We start from the raw sequence: 16,798 nt of genomic DNA on the forward strand, positions 1-16,798 counted from the left end.
CGGCCTGGCAGCCGACGATCGCGGCGCGGTCGGCGTGGTAACGGCGCCGGCAGACGACGCGCCTCCACGCCGCCTGCAGGGTGACCGCCGCGCTCCTCGTGCACTCGTACCGACACCTCTCGACTCTCCCCAGCATAGTCGCTCGCCAGCGTCTCTGCAGGGTGAGCGTGGCTCGCACCAGCCGTGCGTAGCGCCTTCTCGCGAGGCATCCCCGCGCGCACGCCTGCGCTCTCACCACGCGTCCATAGTACTCGCGATACCGCCGTCTCTGCAAGTGACCCCTGGTGGCTGCCTGTAGCGACACGACCGCCGCGCGCGTCCTCGCGTATTCGGCGCGCGACCGCGCCGTCAGCCAGGCGGCACGCCATCTTGCCTGAAGGACGACGGCGGCAGCTCGGAGGCGGAGGTAGGAGCGTCGCTGCAGACAAGCCCGGACGCGGGCCTGCACGGTGACGACGCACGCGCGCTGCCGGTGGTAGCGACGCCGCGCCGCCAACATGCGCGCGTACGACTGCAGCACGACGGCCGCCGACCTCGCCCGCGCGAACCCGCGACGCTGATCCTTCGCCAGCAGCGTCGCCCGCCAGTACGTCTGGATGGTCGACGTGGCCGAGCGCAGGCGACGATATCGCGTGCGGGCGAGGAATCCACGCGCACACGCGTGCATCGCCACGGCGGCGCGACATTGCCGCGCGTACGCACGCGCGCAGAGGAAGCGTCTGACGGTTGCCTGGGCGATGACTACGCTTCGTCTCGTTAGCAGGTACGCGTCCCGCTGCATCCGCCCAGCGAGCACGGCCCTCCAGCAAACCTGCAGTGTAGTAGCAGCACGCCGAAGCCGATGGTAGCGCTCCCTGGCGGCTCGGCCTCTCACGCACGCCTGGACGACGACGACGCATCGCAGGTGCTCCTTGTAGCGCCTCCTCTGCAGGTGCCCCCTGGTGGCGGCCTGCAGCGTCAGAACGGCGGCGCGCGTAGTGCGGTACTCGTGCAGGCACGTGCGACGAGCGCGAGCGGCGCGGTACCTCTCCTGGATGATGCGTATCGCGCGCAGCCTCTCGTCGCGGCGTCGGCGCGCGATGCGCCCGCGCGCGCACGCCTGCATCGTGATCGCGGCACGTCTACGTCTCACGTAGTTCGCTCGCTGCGCCCACCCTCGCGCTGCGGCCTGCAGCAGCGTAGCGGCAGCCCTCTCCTTCAGGTACTTGGCGCGACACGCACGCGCCTCCAGGCTCGCACGCAGTCTCCTCTGCAGCACCAGCACCGCCCGCATCCTCCTCCCGCGCTCCCGCCGTGCGAGCCACCTCCTCACGCACGCCTGCGCTGACACGACGCGCGCACGCTCCGCCTGGTACGCCCGTCTTGCCGCCCAGCCTCGGTACGCGGCCTGTATCCGCAACGCCGCCCGCTTCATCGCAGCATAGCGATTGTGCTGCCGCCTACAGGCGAGCGTCGCCCGCAGCCGTCGCTGCAGGACCGCCGCCGCCCGTCGCCGCTGTTCGTACTCCGCTCTCGCGCGGCGCCCCCTAACGTGCGCCTGCGCGATCGTGGCCGCCCGCCGCAGTCGCAGGTAGCTCGCACGCTGCGCGCGGCACCGCCAGCCGGCCTGCAGCGTCACCGCGGCGCGCCTCGTCGCGAGGTACTCGTCGCGCTGCCTCCTGGCGGTGAGCCGGGCGCGCAGCCTCCACTGGAGCACGGCGACGGCGCGAGCGCGCGCATCCCGCTCGCGGCGCGCCCGCCACGCGCGGTAGCCGCTCTGGATCGTCATGGTGGCCGCGCGTGCGGCGAGGAAACGCGTGCGCTCACGCCGCATCCTGTACGCTGCCTGCAGGGCAACCGCCGCCCGCCGCGTGTCCCGGTAGTGCTCTCTCTGGCGCCGTGCCAGCTGGTAGGCGCGCGTCCGCTGTTGGATCGTGCGTATCGCCCAGCACCTTTTGGAGGATTTTCGTCTCGCTAGCATCCCTCTGAGGTAGGACTGCACACAGACGGTTGCAGACAGAAGCTGTAGGTAATGTCGTCTAGTAGTGAACCCTCTCCAAGCTGACTGTATGGCAATAGCTGCTTTAAGTTGTAGGTACTGCCGTCTTGCAATATAGCCTCTCCATGTAGCCTGTATGGCAATAGCTGATTTTAGTTTCAGGTACTGCTGTCTTGCAATGTAGCCTCTCCATGTAGCCTGTATGGCAATAGCTGCTTTGTACTGTAGGTAATTTCGTCTAGCAGTGAACCCTCTCCAAGCTGACTGTATGGCAATAGCCGCCTTTAGCTGTAGGTACTGCTGTCTTGCAATGTAGCCTCTCCAGGCAGCTTGCAAGGTGATGGCAGCACCTCTCATGACAGCGTAGTGACGCGTCTGCACGCGGCACAGTACATTAGCCCTGCTACGACGCTGCAACGCAACCGCCGCACGCCGCAGCTGAGTGTAGCTGCTTCTTGCTCGGTGGCGCCTCACAGCGGCCTGGATCGTAACCACCGCGCTTCTCTTCGCCCCGTAGCTTCGCTGTGCGAGCCGCGATCTCCACCAAGCCTGCATGCGAACAACAGAGCATCTCGTTTCGATGTAGTGCAGCCTGACGACGCGGGCTTGTAGGCGTGCCCGGTAGCGGGCCTGGATAATGCGTGCGGCAGCGTGCATCCGCTGTACGCGGATTCGAATGTGACGCCCCCTGATGGCTGATTGCAGAAGCAAGGTAGATGTGCGAAGTTTTCTGTATCGGCGTTGAACGAGGAAGCATCTGACATGTGCCTGCCGTAAGAAAAACGTTCAACATAAGTCATAATTTTAATAATTTTTTGTGATGTCATCAAAAGTGGTGTCAATGAGAGCTTCATCCAATATTGGCGCTAATATAAATATTAATGCTTGGGAATCTCAGACAAATGAGAATTGCTAACTGGATCTTAAATTTTGAATAAAAATCAGCACATTGCATGATTATACTCGCCTTTAACAATTGAAACAAACGTGTAATTACCACGAACAAGAAGGATAGGGCCAGCAGTATGGGGTGGGGGGTGGGGGCAGATTAGCATCCAGAGCTTCAGCACGACAGCATACATTCAAACCTATATATAAATGTCACTCGTGGGAAACCCCCCCGAAACATCACATATATTGGTTTAATCATGTGCACATACATATATATGTGTGTGGGTGCGTTCTAGAGGTGACAAACACAGGTTTGACTTCAGTTGTCACCTACCTGCAGGACGGTGGCAGCACTGTGCTGTAGTTGCTCCAGCTTCTTGCGTCTCAGAGCTGCTGCGAGGTGTACCGCGTGCACGCCACGCCACCACGTCTGCACGACGACGGCCGCTCGCTGCTGCTGTTGCCGGCGCCTCCTAGCGAGGAATGCACGTACGCATCGCTGAATCAGCACTGCTGCGGTGTGCCTAATCTGTAAGCAGACATGTGTGACGGCGTTGTAGCAAACGTGCTATCGCAGAGAGAAAACTGGATGGGTGAAAAACTCGCTTCGTCTCTCGCTCCCTCCCTACCTCATTCTCCACCCAGACTCCCTCTTTCTCGCCCTTCCTAAGTCAGCCCCCTCTCTACCTCTTATCTTCTTTCCCTTCCCCAGTCACCTCTCCTCTCTTCCTCTCCCTCCTCCCCTTCTTCTCTCGCACCTTCTGTCGCTCGGTTTCCTTCCGGTACCGGTGTCTCCTCCATGCTGTCTGGATGGCCCTTGCCGCATGGATCTCCTCTCTCAGGTCCAGCAGACGTGCACAGAGGAAGGTGACGAGCGTTAGCACAACCTTCTCGTCTGGTATTGTGTTGCACACGTCCGCCACTCGTGTCAGCACCGGCACGCCCCCTAGCTCACCGATCTACGAACACACAATCGAGTAGGATATGGATTATGAATCATGTACGATGATTTAATTGCGAGTTAAATCACGCCAAAACTCACAGATCTACAAATATACCACTGAATAAAATGGTAAGTAACTTATTCTGTAATCTTATGTGTACAAAATAGAAACATTTGTCCTGCCTACTTACTGACTTATCCCCTTGTGAAATGCTGGGTTGCATTAGTGGAACATATATGAAAAGGTGACCTGCTTCCATACCCAAAATAAAATACCAAAGGTATATTTTGCCACCAATCTGATCCGACATTTCCATTTTCATCACACAATTTACCTTTTCAAATGCCAACTTGAGGTTCGCCTTATCATTCATCAATAGCTTTTCATCAACTGGTTTTCCTGTTGCTGGAGAGTATGATATATAATTAGACATAACAGATTTCATTTGAATACAAGATAATTAAAGATTCAGCCATATAATACTATATATACGTAACATCACGTGCAATATCAACCAAACAGAAGCACAGGTTACCGCACCTTACCCAAGCTAATAGATCATGATTGCGGTCACAGTATTTAGAAATCACGGGATGTTCGATGAGTATTTTCACAGTATGAGACCTACTAGGAGAATAGGTGGCCATCAAGAAGGAGTTGCTGAAGCTGTCGTCTGCCTGCACAGCGTTGTCAGCGTGCAGCGACTGCGAGGTGTCAGTGTGAATGGATGACGTGGGAAGCAGCGATGGTTGGTAGTGGTGCACCAGGTAGCAGAGCACACGGCCATCGGCAAATGACACGGTAAAGTTCTCAACCTGTCAGCAAGTGCAATCACCATGTATCATTAATTGCTGTTCTGAAACGGAACTTCTATACAATGATCGTGTAAAACCACGACTTTTCTTAGTCATATTAATTGAGCTTGACTGTGTTGTAACACTGTACCATGTTCTAAGTTAGTCCGTAACACAGTGGTAACGTTCAATATTGTAAGACTGCATCATTGTGTTACAGCATGATGCAAACATCAGGAATACACTGTGACAGGGTAACACAGACACAGTGGCACAATAACAAAACTATTGTGCTGTGGCAGCCTAAGGATGGACATATTGTGCTTAAAGCGATTGAGGTTGTAGCAATGCCGGCATGCACGCACGACAATATATAATACCATTTCTTACCGTAACATCATAGTATGCACAGACTGCCTGACACCACTTGAGCAGAAGACTCAGCTTCTTGCTCGTGAAGTAGAGGTCTGTCTCGTCTGTCACGTGTTGTCGTGGCATCCCTAGCGTGTCACTCACGCCCGTAGTGCTGGCGACCAGGGAAGCCATAGCTGAACGAACAGCCATGTTTTCCTTGAGAAAGCATATCTCCTTCTGCAGCTTGGCTGTATCTATCATCAGTTCAATCTAACATGTAGGAAATAAAGCGTAGAGAAATTACCGTCAACACATTATATATATACACAATATAAATATTAAACTAAGAAGTATTCAAGTAATACCATGGCCATTCACCTGCCAAATTTCAGGAATTGACTGGTTAACGATACAGTAATTTGGCTATATAGTCAAACATGTATATAAGGATCACTCATGCAAAACACGAAAAGTATATAGACAAATGCCTCTTTTATTAATGTGGTAATTAACAGTATAAATGCCACTTAAGGGGACCACAGTGTCTCTACTTTGCAGACAGGTGCCCTCTTCATAGAGGTGGCAGCTACCACGGATTTGACTATAAAAACAAACAGGAGCACATGTATATATATATATTAATTTATTAAACAAAGCCTGAAATATTTTGTGATGCGTGGGACCTACCTGGAAATTGAAGATGAGTTTCCAGAGCAGTGCTAGTGTCTTCTCCCTGTGACCATCAACAATGTCCTTGGTGTTAATGCCATCTGGTGACAATAACGTACAACGGTGAGAAACTTCCTACACTCACAGTTCAATCGCACGTTCATTTGGTGATTACAAGGTGTTTAAGAATAGTTGGGCACACTGGTAGACCTTTTGGAGAAAATGGCGGAAATTCTGGTGGGTACTGGAGCACCAGCCTTTACCATTGGATGTAGGAAATCTGGTACAGACGCGTGGGTAATGCTCTATGTTGTAATGGTACACCAGTCTTAAAAAAACACCAAGGGCCGTAGCTTTTACAATAATGATTAGTACTATTACATCACACGGACTAGTCACAATTTAATCTGCGCATGACAACTAAAATGTTTCTGACAATGTACTCCTAGATTACATGCAATGCATTTGCGATGCCACTGCACCTAAATCATCGAACACATGCTTCCCGCAGCGTGCAGTAGCTGCTAGATGGAGTATAGCGAAGAAACACTCGTGTGTCACTCACCGTAGCAGAGCTGATTACGCTTCATCACAGCTAACGACACGTCAACGTTGCGTATCTTCTGCAGCCGGCTGATGGCGGGAACACGCAGACGCTTCGACAGCGACCAATCACCCGTCAGCAGCTCCATCACGCGGCTATAATATACAAAACGAGATCGCTGGAAACACGGTGGAACATAGCCTCATAGTAATATAACTGGTAACTGATACTGTATACATTCATACAACTATATAGTGTTATTCTGCATATATTCGTTCATAAGTGTATTGACATTGATACGCTAGTACTTAATTACGGGATGTTCTAAAAACAATGTTTAGCAATGACGTACAAACGGGCTTAGCCTGAACGACATATCACCGATATACAAGCAGGAGTGCACCTAACGCGTACGGATGCATTGATACGTAAGTTAGCGAGCGCGCGCGCGTGCAGGCGACGACCGCGCCGCGCGGGACGCTGGAGAACATACGTGAGGCGCAGTCCGTCGCGCAGGTCCGTCGCGACGTTCGTCACGGCGTAGTCAAACTCGTCGAGCGCCGTCTGCTGGTGTGCGATGTCGTAGCCGAGGTGCGCGAGGTGCCGCACGACGTCACCCTCGCCGGCGAGGTACTGCCGCGAGAACTCTACCAGGAGGCTCTTGCTCGCCTGCGCAGCAACGCGACGTCGACAACATATCACGGATTCATCATCGACGGATTTTTCGGATTTGCGCATGCCATTAGGTCGTGATCGCATAATTACAGATTGGGGGTAATTATGTACAATTCTGTAATTTTGGACTTCTGGTCATGCATACTAGGCAGCATGCGTGCGAGTTAAATTCGTTATAGGAACTACATTTCTCTAGTGATATACACATATATATATATATACATTGTAGGGAGCACATATTTTACTGCTATGTACTTGGAAAGACAGTCATTCCTTTAGTTTTATATACCTTGTAGGGAACAACTTTCACTGCTGGTATATAACTTGTAGGAAGTATATTTCTCCAATAAGAAAACCAGATAGGGAGCAGATTTCTCTATTAGGACATATGATCTCAGGAGCAGATTTATCTATTGAGACATACCATATATGGAGGACATTTCTCTTTTGAAACATATATCGTGTAGGGAGCACATTTCTCTGGTGGGACATACCGGCTTGTACAGAGCACATTTCTCTGGTGGGACATACCTTGTAGGGCGCAGATTTGCAAAACAGGCATGGATCATGGTCAATGAGTCTTGCTTGCTTGGCACGATCAAGAAAGAATACGACCAGCAGAAATTTCTTCAGTGTAAACTGCTTGAGTGCCTCATCGTATCCTAAAAAGGATGAAGATATGTTCTGAACTGTTACAAACAATAAGCAATGGCAGAAAATGCAAAACTAAGAGCAAATGAGAATTGCAACTTAAGAATTGATATCTACAACAACCTCAAAATGTACTTGTTAGCCCAGTAGTGCCCTCAAAATCTAATTACTAACTAACGAATTAAATAGGAGTTGCTGCTTCATAGACTATGTAGTCAATACCCTCCCCTTTACACAACATGTCATTCACACAGTAATAATAATATATAAACTCATATATAACAGTCATTCACACAGTGTTACGTATAGGAACAACAACAAACGATACAATATTATAACATTAGAATAAATAACTAAGGCCAAAACAAAATATATGTGTGGTTACCGTTACATGCCGAAAAAAATAGGGTTAGGGTTAGGGTTTTTTTTTTACTTGAAAATTGACAATTAAATGTTTAGGGTTGCTGGGAATAAATAGGGTCGGTCGGGAAACCGTAACCACACCTATATTTTGTTTTGGCCTAATGGCAACCACACGATAGCATTCTAACGGCGCTCTACGCATGCTCACCTGGTCTGTAGAGGTGCGGCACAGTGGGGTGAGCGTAGCGCATGGCGATGTCTGGGTTGTACAGCAGACGCCAGAGCACGAAACGAGACAGCCGTACGACGTCAGCGTTGTCCTGCATCGGCAGCAGCTCTCCGTAGACACACTCCAGTCCGATGCGAAGCCACAGCGGGCTGTAGCTGAGTAGCATCTCTAGCACGGCACGCTTGATGCCTCCACGCACAAAATGTAAACAACGTCACGATGCACACTTGAAATGAAAACTTTAAAGTCACTCTAATATTCTTCAACTGCTACAACATACACCGACTGATCTCTATAATATAATAACAGGATATCACATTGACTTCCAGAGAAAAAAATATAATTTATTTTTCGGGGGCTATACTTTTCAAGCTCACGTGGATGAAAATAGCACTCTAAAATTTGGTTTGCATTGAACTCTATCCAAATTTACGGGGGCTCTTTTTGGCATTTCCAGGGCTCTTTTTGGCATTTCGGGGGCTAAATCGCCCCGAGCCCCGGTGTATTTTTTTCACTGTTGACTTCTCATTCTTACCCAGGTCAGCGTGCATCGCCTTGTCCTTGCGAATCGCCAGTCGCCCGCTCTCCACCTCGACCTCTAGCTTACAGACGACCTTGACAATGGGTTCGGACTGGAAGAGGGCGCAGGCGGATCGGCGGAGGCGGTTCATGCGTCGGTGGGCCGTGTAGGCGCGCAGTGAGAGGTCCTCGCGTGACGGAGCGAGACGGATGTCCTTCTCACCGCAGCGCCTCGCCTCATTGAACAGCATGCCCGCGTCGACTGTGAAGCACGTACGGAATGTCTGTCAGAGCAAGCGTGTGTCCGTACGTAACACGACGTCGTCGTCGTCATGTAATATGTAACTAGCTACACATCGTGCAACAGACTGCTGCAACAAGGATTTTATATGTATAAATACAGATTGATAGCTAGATAGAAAGATAGATAGATAGCTAGATAGATAGATAGATAAATAGATAGATAGATAGATAGATCTATAGACAGATAATAGAATTAAAGCTGGTCTACAACACCATTGGGAATATCTTTTCGCCCTACCCTTCTTAAGGTCTCCGCCGTCTAGCTCGGCAGGCGGCGTGAGGACAAAGTTTAACCAGCGTGTGAAGCCAAGTTCTTGCTTCTTCATCCAACGCTCATCAAAGTACATGTTCTTGGCTGCAAACGGCATCGGATGGCGCGGCATACCTGCAAACAGACATTGTCAACATCCCTCACATTACGGCATGATATTAACGCTATATAACTGCTTATGCAGTATTGACCCTTCATCAGAGGGTGTCTGCTTCCAGAGGTATACTTAAATACTTATATGTGGATTTACCACACACGTACCAGCTTTGAGGATTATTTCCAAATTTCACAACAATGAAAGCTTGCTGTGGTTGTTCACGCGTAACTATAAAGAGAGTGCAAGGACATAGCCTGTGATGAGCCCTGTACATGCCTCAAACTTACCAGCGTTGGAAGTGTTGACAAGCTTTAAACGGCTCATTGCCACGCCCTTAACGGAATGCTTCCGCATGCTTCCCATCTTAATTTTTCTCGCAGAGTCTGTTAAAAAAGTAATGTTATGCCCACATAAGTGAGAAAAAAACATGTTTTTGGCACAAATTTCCACTCATCTCTCGCGCTAAAAGAAGATAACGCTAGACATTGACTATATTGCTAAACAGTGGATGAGAACATTGCACACTGAAAATTTGAATATATGTCTCATCAACGAAACCAGATTTTCGCTTGACATTTACAATATATTTAGGTTTGGATTCGGAACACTCACTCTGAATGCGCAGCTGCTCGGTCTTCGTCAGTCGCATCGTCTGCTGTGCTGGCTTCTTCTCTTTCCTGCCCCTCTTGCTTTCGTTCCCAGCCTCCTTACTAGGGCTTCGCTTTATCGGTGGTGACCTTTCCCCGACGACCTTGCCTGTGTTTTCTCCAATGAGCGTGTCGGACGGGAAACCGTTAGCATGAAGGTAATTCTGCCGTCTCTCCACCATATCGCCTCTGCTTGGACGTGGGGATTTGACCTTGGGTCGACGCTTCCTGGCCGACAGCGAATCGTCGTTGTCATCGTAGGGAACAAAGAAGAGTGCGTCCGCACTCGGCTCCTCCTTTCTCTCGGTTGCCACGGCGACGACCTCTGTTCCAGGACTCACTTCAAAGCCAGTGCTTGCATTCGTTGTTACTGCCTCCACTACTGCTGCTTGCTCCACGTCAGCCGGCTTCGTATCAAGATCTTCCAGTGCGAGCGGACTATAGAGAGAGCTGTCGGCGTCGGACACCGACGGCTTCACTTCCCTGCCGACGTTGCCAAAGTCGAACGCCGCGGCGGGTCGCGCTTCGCCCGGCCTGCTTACGGAGGTCGACGCCGACTCGTCCTCGTGCACGGCTACGTAAAACGAATCGTCGCGCTTCCGATCGGCGGGCGCCGCGTCCTCCAAGCTGTCTTCGTCTCCGGCGGTCGCCTCACTCACGCACGCTCCCGCTTGCGCACCCGCCGGCTCCCGGAGCTCGTCGGCGCCGTTTCTTGGTAGAAATCCCGCGACGTCACCGAACAGCGGTAAGCGCGAGGCGTCGCGCTGCACTTCACGCTCTGCCGTTTCCAAGGTAACGACACCCGTGACCTCGCTCACGTGAGTGTCCGCAACGCCCGTCGCCGTCGCAATCTGTTGGCCGCGTCGCTCAGCTATTTCGCTCGCCGAAGTGGGCAGCGAATTTTCGCCGGCGTGCGGCCCGGTGGTGGCACCTCTACCGAAACGCCCTTCGACATCCTTGCTCACGGCTGTCTTCTTCGTGAATGTGAACGACCTGCGTCTGTGGCCACCAGAGGTCGCCTCCCGCAGGTCCTCCACCTCGGGATGAACCGGCGCTGCGTGTTTCCCGGGAGTTTCTAACAACGACCCATAGAGGGAGCTGCGCTGCATCGCCTCGACAAAGTCGTCCGTTTCGTCGTAAATGGCCGTCGCTGCATCTCCGTGCACGCCGGCGCCCTCTCTCTCCGCGGCAGTTACCTCGAAGCTCTCGTAGAAATTCTCCGATACGGCACTATCGTAGGAAGCCACGCTCTCCGTGTCACTACCGACGTCTGCTTCTCTGCTCCTCCCTATCGCTACCACAGCAGCGCCACCTACCGATGTTGTGCCAATGCCATCATTCCTGCAGTCTAACGGAGAAGCTGTCGGTTGCCAGTGTCTAGAATGGTCGGGTATTTCGAATGCGGTGCTCGGCACAACGCTCCCATCTGAGCGAGAGGGACGAAATAACTTGCTGAGACGATGATCGCTTACCGTCTCAGCTGTCCCGAGCGTGAACGGCAAGTGACCACCGCCCGACAGCATGTGAGCACCGACCGATGGCTCTGGTGAGTTAACCGACGGCTGGGGTGGGTTGATCGATGGCTGGGGGTGGTTGACCCATGGCTGGGGTTGGTTGACCGACGACTGGGGTGAGTTGACCGATGGCTGGGGGTGGTTGACCGATGGCTGTGGTGGCTTGACCGATGGCTGGGCTTGGTTGAAAGATGCTGCGGTCCCCCTCGAGTCATCGACGCACGGCAGCGTGAGCTCGCGCGGTGGGTCCTTGTTGATGACCATCGTCAGCCGGGGATCATCGATCGTCAGACTCGTGTCCGCCTTACCGAAGACGATCGTCAACCTCGGATCGCCCCGCTGCTCCGCTCCCTCTCTCGTCGCCGCGGCGGCCTCCGCGCGTCCGTCTCCCTTCCTGATGACCATGGTGAGACGCGGGTCGTGGGAGTCGGTGCCGCGTGCAGGGAGCCGAGACGACGGCAGAACCATCGTCAGTCTGAGATCTTCGGCTGCCGGCGGGATCTGGGTCTGCAACACCATCGTGAGTCGCGGATCTTCGGCTGCCGGCGGGATCTGGGTCGGCAACACCATCGTGAGTCGCGGATCTTCGGCTGCCGGCGGGATCTGGGTCGGCAACACCATCGTGAGTCGCGGATCTTCGGCTGCCGGCGAAATCTGGGTCGGCAACACCATCGTGAGTCGCGGATCTTCGGCTGCCGGCGGGATCTGGGTCGGCAACACCATCGTGAGTCGCGGATCTTTCGCTGCCGGCGAATCCAACGTCGGCAGCGTGGCGGGCGGCTGGTCGAACACTCCGCTCTCATCCAGCTCCTGCGAGTAATTGAGGCTGTCCTCAAAGTTCTCCCGCAACTTCGCCATCCGGAAGTCGGAGAACGTGCGAGGCCGGCCCGCGAGCGCCGGCGACTCCGCGCCGGGACTCGCCCCTAGAGAGTGCTTCTTTACGTGCGAATCTGGAAACACCGGCGCCGGCATCGGCGACTGGGCGACGATGGCCGGTGGCTCCTTCAGGCCGACCTCGCTCAGCGGGAAGCAGCCTAGCGATTCAGCCTCGGTCTGGCGACGTGCGTTGGTGACGACGCGCGTGCTCTTTAGATCGTCAAGGACACTGAAGGTCGCCGACTGACGTCCGGTGGTCGGCGTCGAGGCGACGAGCGACGAGGGAAACTCCACGGGATGCCGCAGGTGCGACTCCTCCTCCTTCTCCTCCACTGTGCCATGTGATGAAGGGACGCTCTGCGGGGGAAGGTTTTCTTCTTGGGGAGGCTGGACGCTGTCAGGCGGATGAGCCCGAACTTTGGGCTTGGTGCCGACTTTGTCGGCTCGACTCTCCAATGCATATCTGACAGTGTAACAGCAACACGTTAAACAGGTGAGACGAAATACCAATCGTGAACGATTTGCAAAGATTTTACGACAGATTTTGATGCCCGATACTGGTAGCAGGTGTCAAAAACAGCTGTTGAAGCCATGCCGATATTCGAGAATCCTGCACTCACCGCGTCTTGAAGCTGGGCTGCACAGCATGAGCGTACTTGTCCTCACACAGCATCTGAGCCCAGATCGTTTGTGCGTTCACACCCGCCGCTGTCTTCATCCGCTCCGCCGCCGGGCGCCCACTACGCGCCACCAGACGGGGCTTCACTCGTGACTCTGCATTGCGCTGAAGCTCCGCCAGAGGGCGCTTTGCAAAGCCTTTCTTCGTTCCCTTCTGCAAAGATATGGAAATTTCCCACTGAGCACAAACATTTCATCCTCTAAAAACTTTTCTGATAAAATACCCCCGGGGCTGAGATTTCTACCGGTCTGAACCGGCCATTTTATTTCTTTTCGAGGTCCAGCGTCCTGACTAGCAGGGTTCTCCCCAGAGCCCTTTTGAGTATCGGCGCCGATACGCGGTCATTTCGGCCCGATACACTCCAATTGTTCCGATACTCACTCGAGCAGACCCGATACTCTGTTTTGCTGTGCCAATATCTTGATAAATCTTCCAATAAATGCCTATATTTTGTGATAAATACCATTTTAAATCCCTCCATGCATCGTCGATATCCGCCATTTTTGTTTACTACCGATTGGAGACTTCTGCGCGGGTTCACGCGCAGGTCAATTATGTCACACGCTACGTGATTTAGTTGATCGTTTGGCGGGCTATTTGATAAGACTACACATGATTGGATCATCTCGTTCAGTCATCAGGGATTCAGCAATATGATTGGCTACAAATTTACTATAATCTACTATAATGAACTCGATGACCTCGTAGTACGACGCTGTTTGAATATACTGCTATATTTGTTTGAATTTTTTTTCCTCTCTCTTTCTGACCTTCACCATCAATCAGGATGGATAAATTTATAAAACAATGGAAGTCCAAGAAGGATATCCATACAGAAGAAGACTCAGACTCAGTCTCAGTGCAGCAAGAGACTCAAGCAGAGTCTATAGAGAGTGTACAATACTAATTTAATTGTTATGTTTATATTTATATTATGGCATTATGCAATTATATTGTTACTATTTTATGTCATTTCATGGATCATGAGCAGCACATTTCTCAATAAAGCAGGCATCAGATGGAACTTGTGTTGTTCTACCTGATATTTTTAACTACAGCTTTTTGTTGTAAATATGCACTATTTTTCTGTCAATAAAAACCTGCCAATTCGTGATTTAAACCCCTAAAACCATCTAAATTTTCCTGGGGGGCCATGCCCCCAGACCCCCCTAGCACGCCGTGTCTCGCGCCTACGGCACCCATAGAAGTCAATATATTATGTTATCATTTAAGGCTGAAATAATTTCCTGGCTATATCCCTGGACTAGTTGACTTGAATATTAATTTTCTGCCCATAAACTGTATTATCACGTTTGAGTTGATGATTTATGTTTTGCACAGTACTCATCACATCCATACCTTGAGTTTAGGAGCTCTGTCTTCGCATGTTCCATAAACGACTGCCTGTATGCGGCTGGAACCATCGCACTTGAACACCACCGTCTCTCGCACATTACCTGCCTCTTTTGGCGTCCACGTGATAGGCAGGAATCTATTCATTGCAAAAACACATCCAGTAAAATTAGTATACAATCAAACCTGTGTGAGCAAACACATTCTAAGAAGGAAGACTTTTAGTGTTTCGCTAGATTGGCAGTTATACAGTGAAACCACCTCTATGAAACAGATGTCTGTCTATAAAGAACACTATTGGGGTTTTCCATGAGTGACCCTTATCAATAGGTTTCACTCTAAAATAAGGAACATTGTCCGATCGATTTATACAATCTACTTTACCACTCGCTGAGTTGCGTGTATATGGTCAACATTGTGGTTATCATGCCTACCGTTCCTCCTGTCCCTCAAGAAAGAAGCTCGATTCCTCCATTGTGAAGCCATAACCAGAGGGTTGCTTGGTGACAACCAGCTCCTGTCCATACTCCTGTGGGTTCCTCAGCAGCAGCTCTTGTGTGCGGCTCTTGCCAAGGATGACGGTGCCAAAGCAAACGCGTGGAACCTTCGCAAAGTGGCTCAGCTGCAGCACGGGCGAAAACGCTTCTGCGGACAGCGGGAACGCATTACACTTTGCTTCATGAACTTATTAAGATTTGTTTTGCATCATCTGAGCAACAACCGGATCAATTTTACGTTGGATAGTTACATTACTGCATGGTTCATTAATCATTATGTTATCTAGCTACTATAGCTAGTTACTTTACAGATTTTACTGTGTCTGCATCCCACATGTCACAACATTTAGATTTTATTTTCAAATATAAAATACAAGGTCATGTCCACGTCCTTATGGAACACATTTGTCTCGATTAAAATCAATCATGTGGGTATTATAGCTAATGAGAACTCGATCATAACATAAATTTATACATGCATGACCACTTTTACAATTAAAGGGGGGCTTAAGTCGGGCTTGCGAGCCAACTCGACTGGAAGCAACTGGATTTCGAGCAACTGGAAGCGATCGGCAGTGACTAGTTGCGTCCAATTGCCCACTGTTCTATTCCGAGCAACTAGTGGCGGCCAGTCGCAGGCAGTCGCGTCGCAGTCGACAGACCTAAGCACTGCAGTCGCAGTGAATTGCAGCCAGTTGCTTCCATTCGATTCGGCTCGCAAGCTCGACATAAGCCCCCCTTAAGTATAAAAATACTTACCTGCATTAGGCTGAACTTTGAGTGCAAGTGCTTTTGGTGGTGTCCACTTGGCTCGGACAGGGATAGCACCCTCCATTTAATGTTTTCGGTATGGGTAGATCTAGGTGCTACCCACCCAGGACATAACTTTCCTGGAAGTGCAAAGGAAAGCAGCACAATTCACATTAAATCATACAACACCATAAACATGCCTCACTGACAACTAACAAATGAAGAAGTGGCACTACCAACCCAATCCTAACTCCACCAAAGGCCTATGAGTGTGAAGAAGTGAAGGGCTATAATAATAATAGTTGCATAGCTGATGATGGGGAGTACGTAACATAGAATAGATTGTTTACAGTTTACATTACACCATAATAATATCAGGAGTAGATAATAGGGAATTCCCTATTATCTACTCCTGATAATATGTATATTTATTTTATGAATACTAGCTAGCACTATAGCTTCCATCACTCTGCATTATATATCATGAATAATATAATCCTCATAATATTAATGGAATTTGCAATGCAGTATGAGGGAAGCTACTGACACTGTGCCAGGTAGCTCTATAGTACTATACTAGCCCGCGTACAGTTGCCGCAGGGCTATAGAACATTCTATTACGAATGCTAGGGACCAACCCGCTGACTGGCGCTGCTGCAGCGCCACCAAAAATGGCCGTTTACAGTTCGTAAATAATGTTCGTTCACAAGAAATACTGCAAACAGACCATTTCAACGATAGTTAGGCTCATAGGTTCCATGTCCCCCAGGGTACTGCCGGAACGTACCCTGGTAACTATCTGATATGGTTAGGGTTAGGGTTAGGGTTAGGGTTAGGGAGTAGGCGTAGGCGACTCCCTAGACTCGTTAGTGGCGTAGGCGAGGTACGATCCTGCATATTAGATAGTACCAGCAGAGCATATAAATCACGTTGATTTATATGCTCTGGTACCAGGGTACGTTCCGGCAGTACCCTGGGGGACATAGACCCTCTCAGCGATAGTTAGAGATTAAATTTTAGTAGCTGATATAACTTATTAAGACATATTCATTTCGGATAAGGCAACTAAGGCATTAATTGCCTACCACAGACGTTTTATAGCCGCGAGTAACCGCGGCGTGAATAAGTTGGTCCCTAGCATCCGTAATAGAATGTTCTATAGCCCTGCGGCAACTGTACACGGGCTATACATATATAATA

The 16,798-nt window shown here is 50.8% G+C and overlaps 1 protein-coding gene across 1 annotated transcript in view; it reads right to left on the reverse strand.

The window, feature by feature from the left end:
- LOC106809248 (abnormal spindle-like microcephaly-associated protein homolog) overlaps positions 1-15,961 on the reverse strand; it is a 25,232-nt gene extending 9,271 nt beyond the window's left edge. Inside the window, exons 1-19 of the mRNA XM_014812255.1 lie at positions 15,608-15,961; positions 14,786-14,996; positions 14,358-14,490; positions 12,940-13,151; positions 9,895-12,782; positions 9,570-9,665; positions 9,153-9,299; positions 8,628-8,873; positions 8,072-8,281; positions 7,381-7,511; positions 6,668-6,843; positions 6,196-6,329; positions 5,649-5,731; positions 4,998-5,231; positions 4,442-4,628; positions 4,148-4,218; positions 3,628-3,828; positions 3,204-3,398; positions 5-2,746 (exon numbers count right to left, since the gene is read on the reverse strand). Of these exons, the coding sequence (XP_014667741.1) occupies positions 5-2,746; positions 3,204-3,398; positions 3,628-3,828; positions 4,148-4,218; positions 4,442-4,628; positions 4,998-5,231; positions 5,649-5,731; positions 6,196-6,329; positions 6,668-6,843; positions 7,381-7,511; positions 8,072-8,281; positions 8,628-8,873; positions 9,153-9,299; positions 9,570-9,665; positions 9,895-12,782; positions 12,940-13,151; positions 14,358-14,490; positions 14,786-14,996; positions 15,608-15,683 (8,373 nt within the window). The 5' untranslated portion in view covers positions 15,684-15,961. The remainder of the gene's footprint in view (positions 1-4; positions 2,747-3,203; positions 3,399-3,627; positions 3,829-4,147; positions 4,219-4,441; positions 4,629-4,997; positions 5,232-5,648; positions 5,732-6,195; positions 6,330-6,667; positions 6,844-7,380; positions 7,512-8,071; positions 8,282-8,627; positions 8,874-9,152; positions 9,300-9,569; positions 9,666-9,894; positions 12,783-12,939; positions 13,152-14,357; positions 14,491-14,785; positions 14,997-15,607) is intronic.
- Positions 15,962-16,798: the final 837 nt, after the last annotated feature.

This window comes from Priapulus caudatus, unplaced genomic scaffold, assembly GCF_000485595.1.
Source record: "Priapulus caudatus unplaced genomic scaffold, Priapulus_caudatus-5.0.1 Scaffold340, whole genome shotgun sequence".
In the NCBI taxonomy this organism is placed as follows: Eukaryota; Metazoa; Priapulida; class Priapulimorpha; order Priapulimorphida; family Priapulidae; genus Priapulus; species Priapulus caudatus.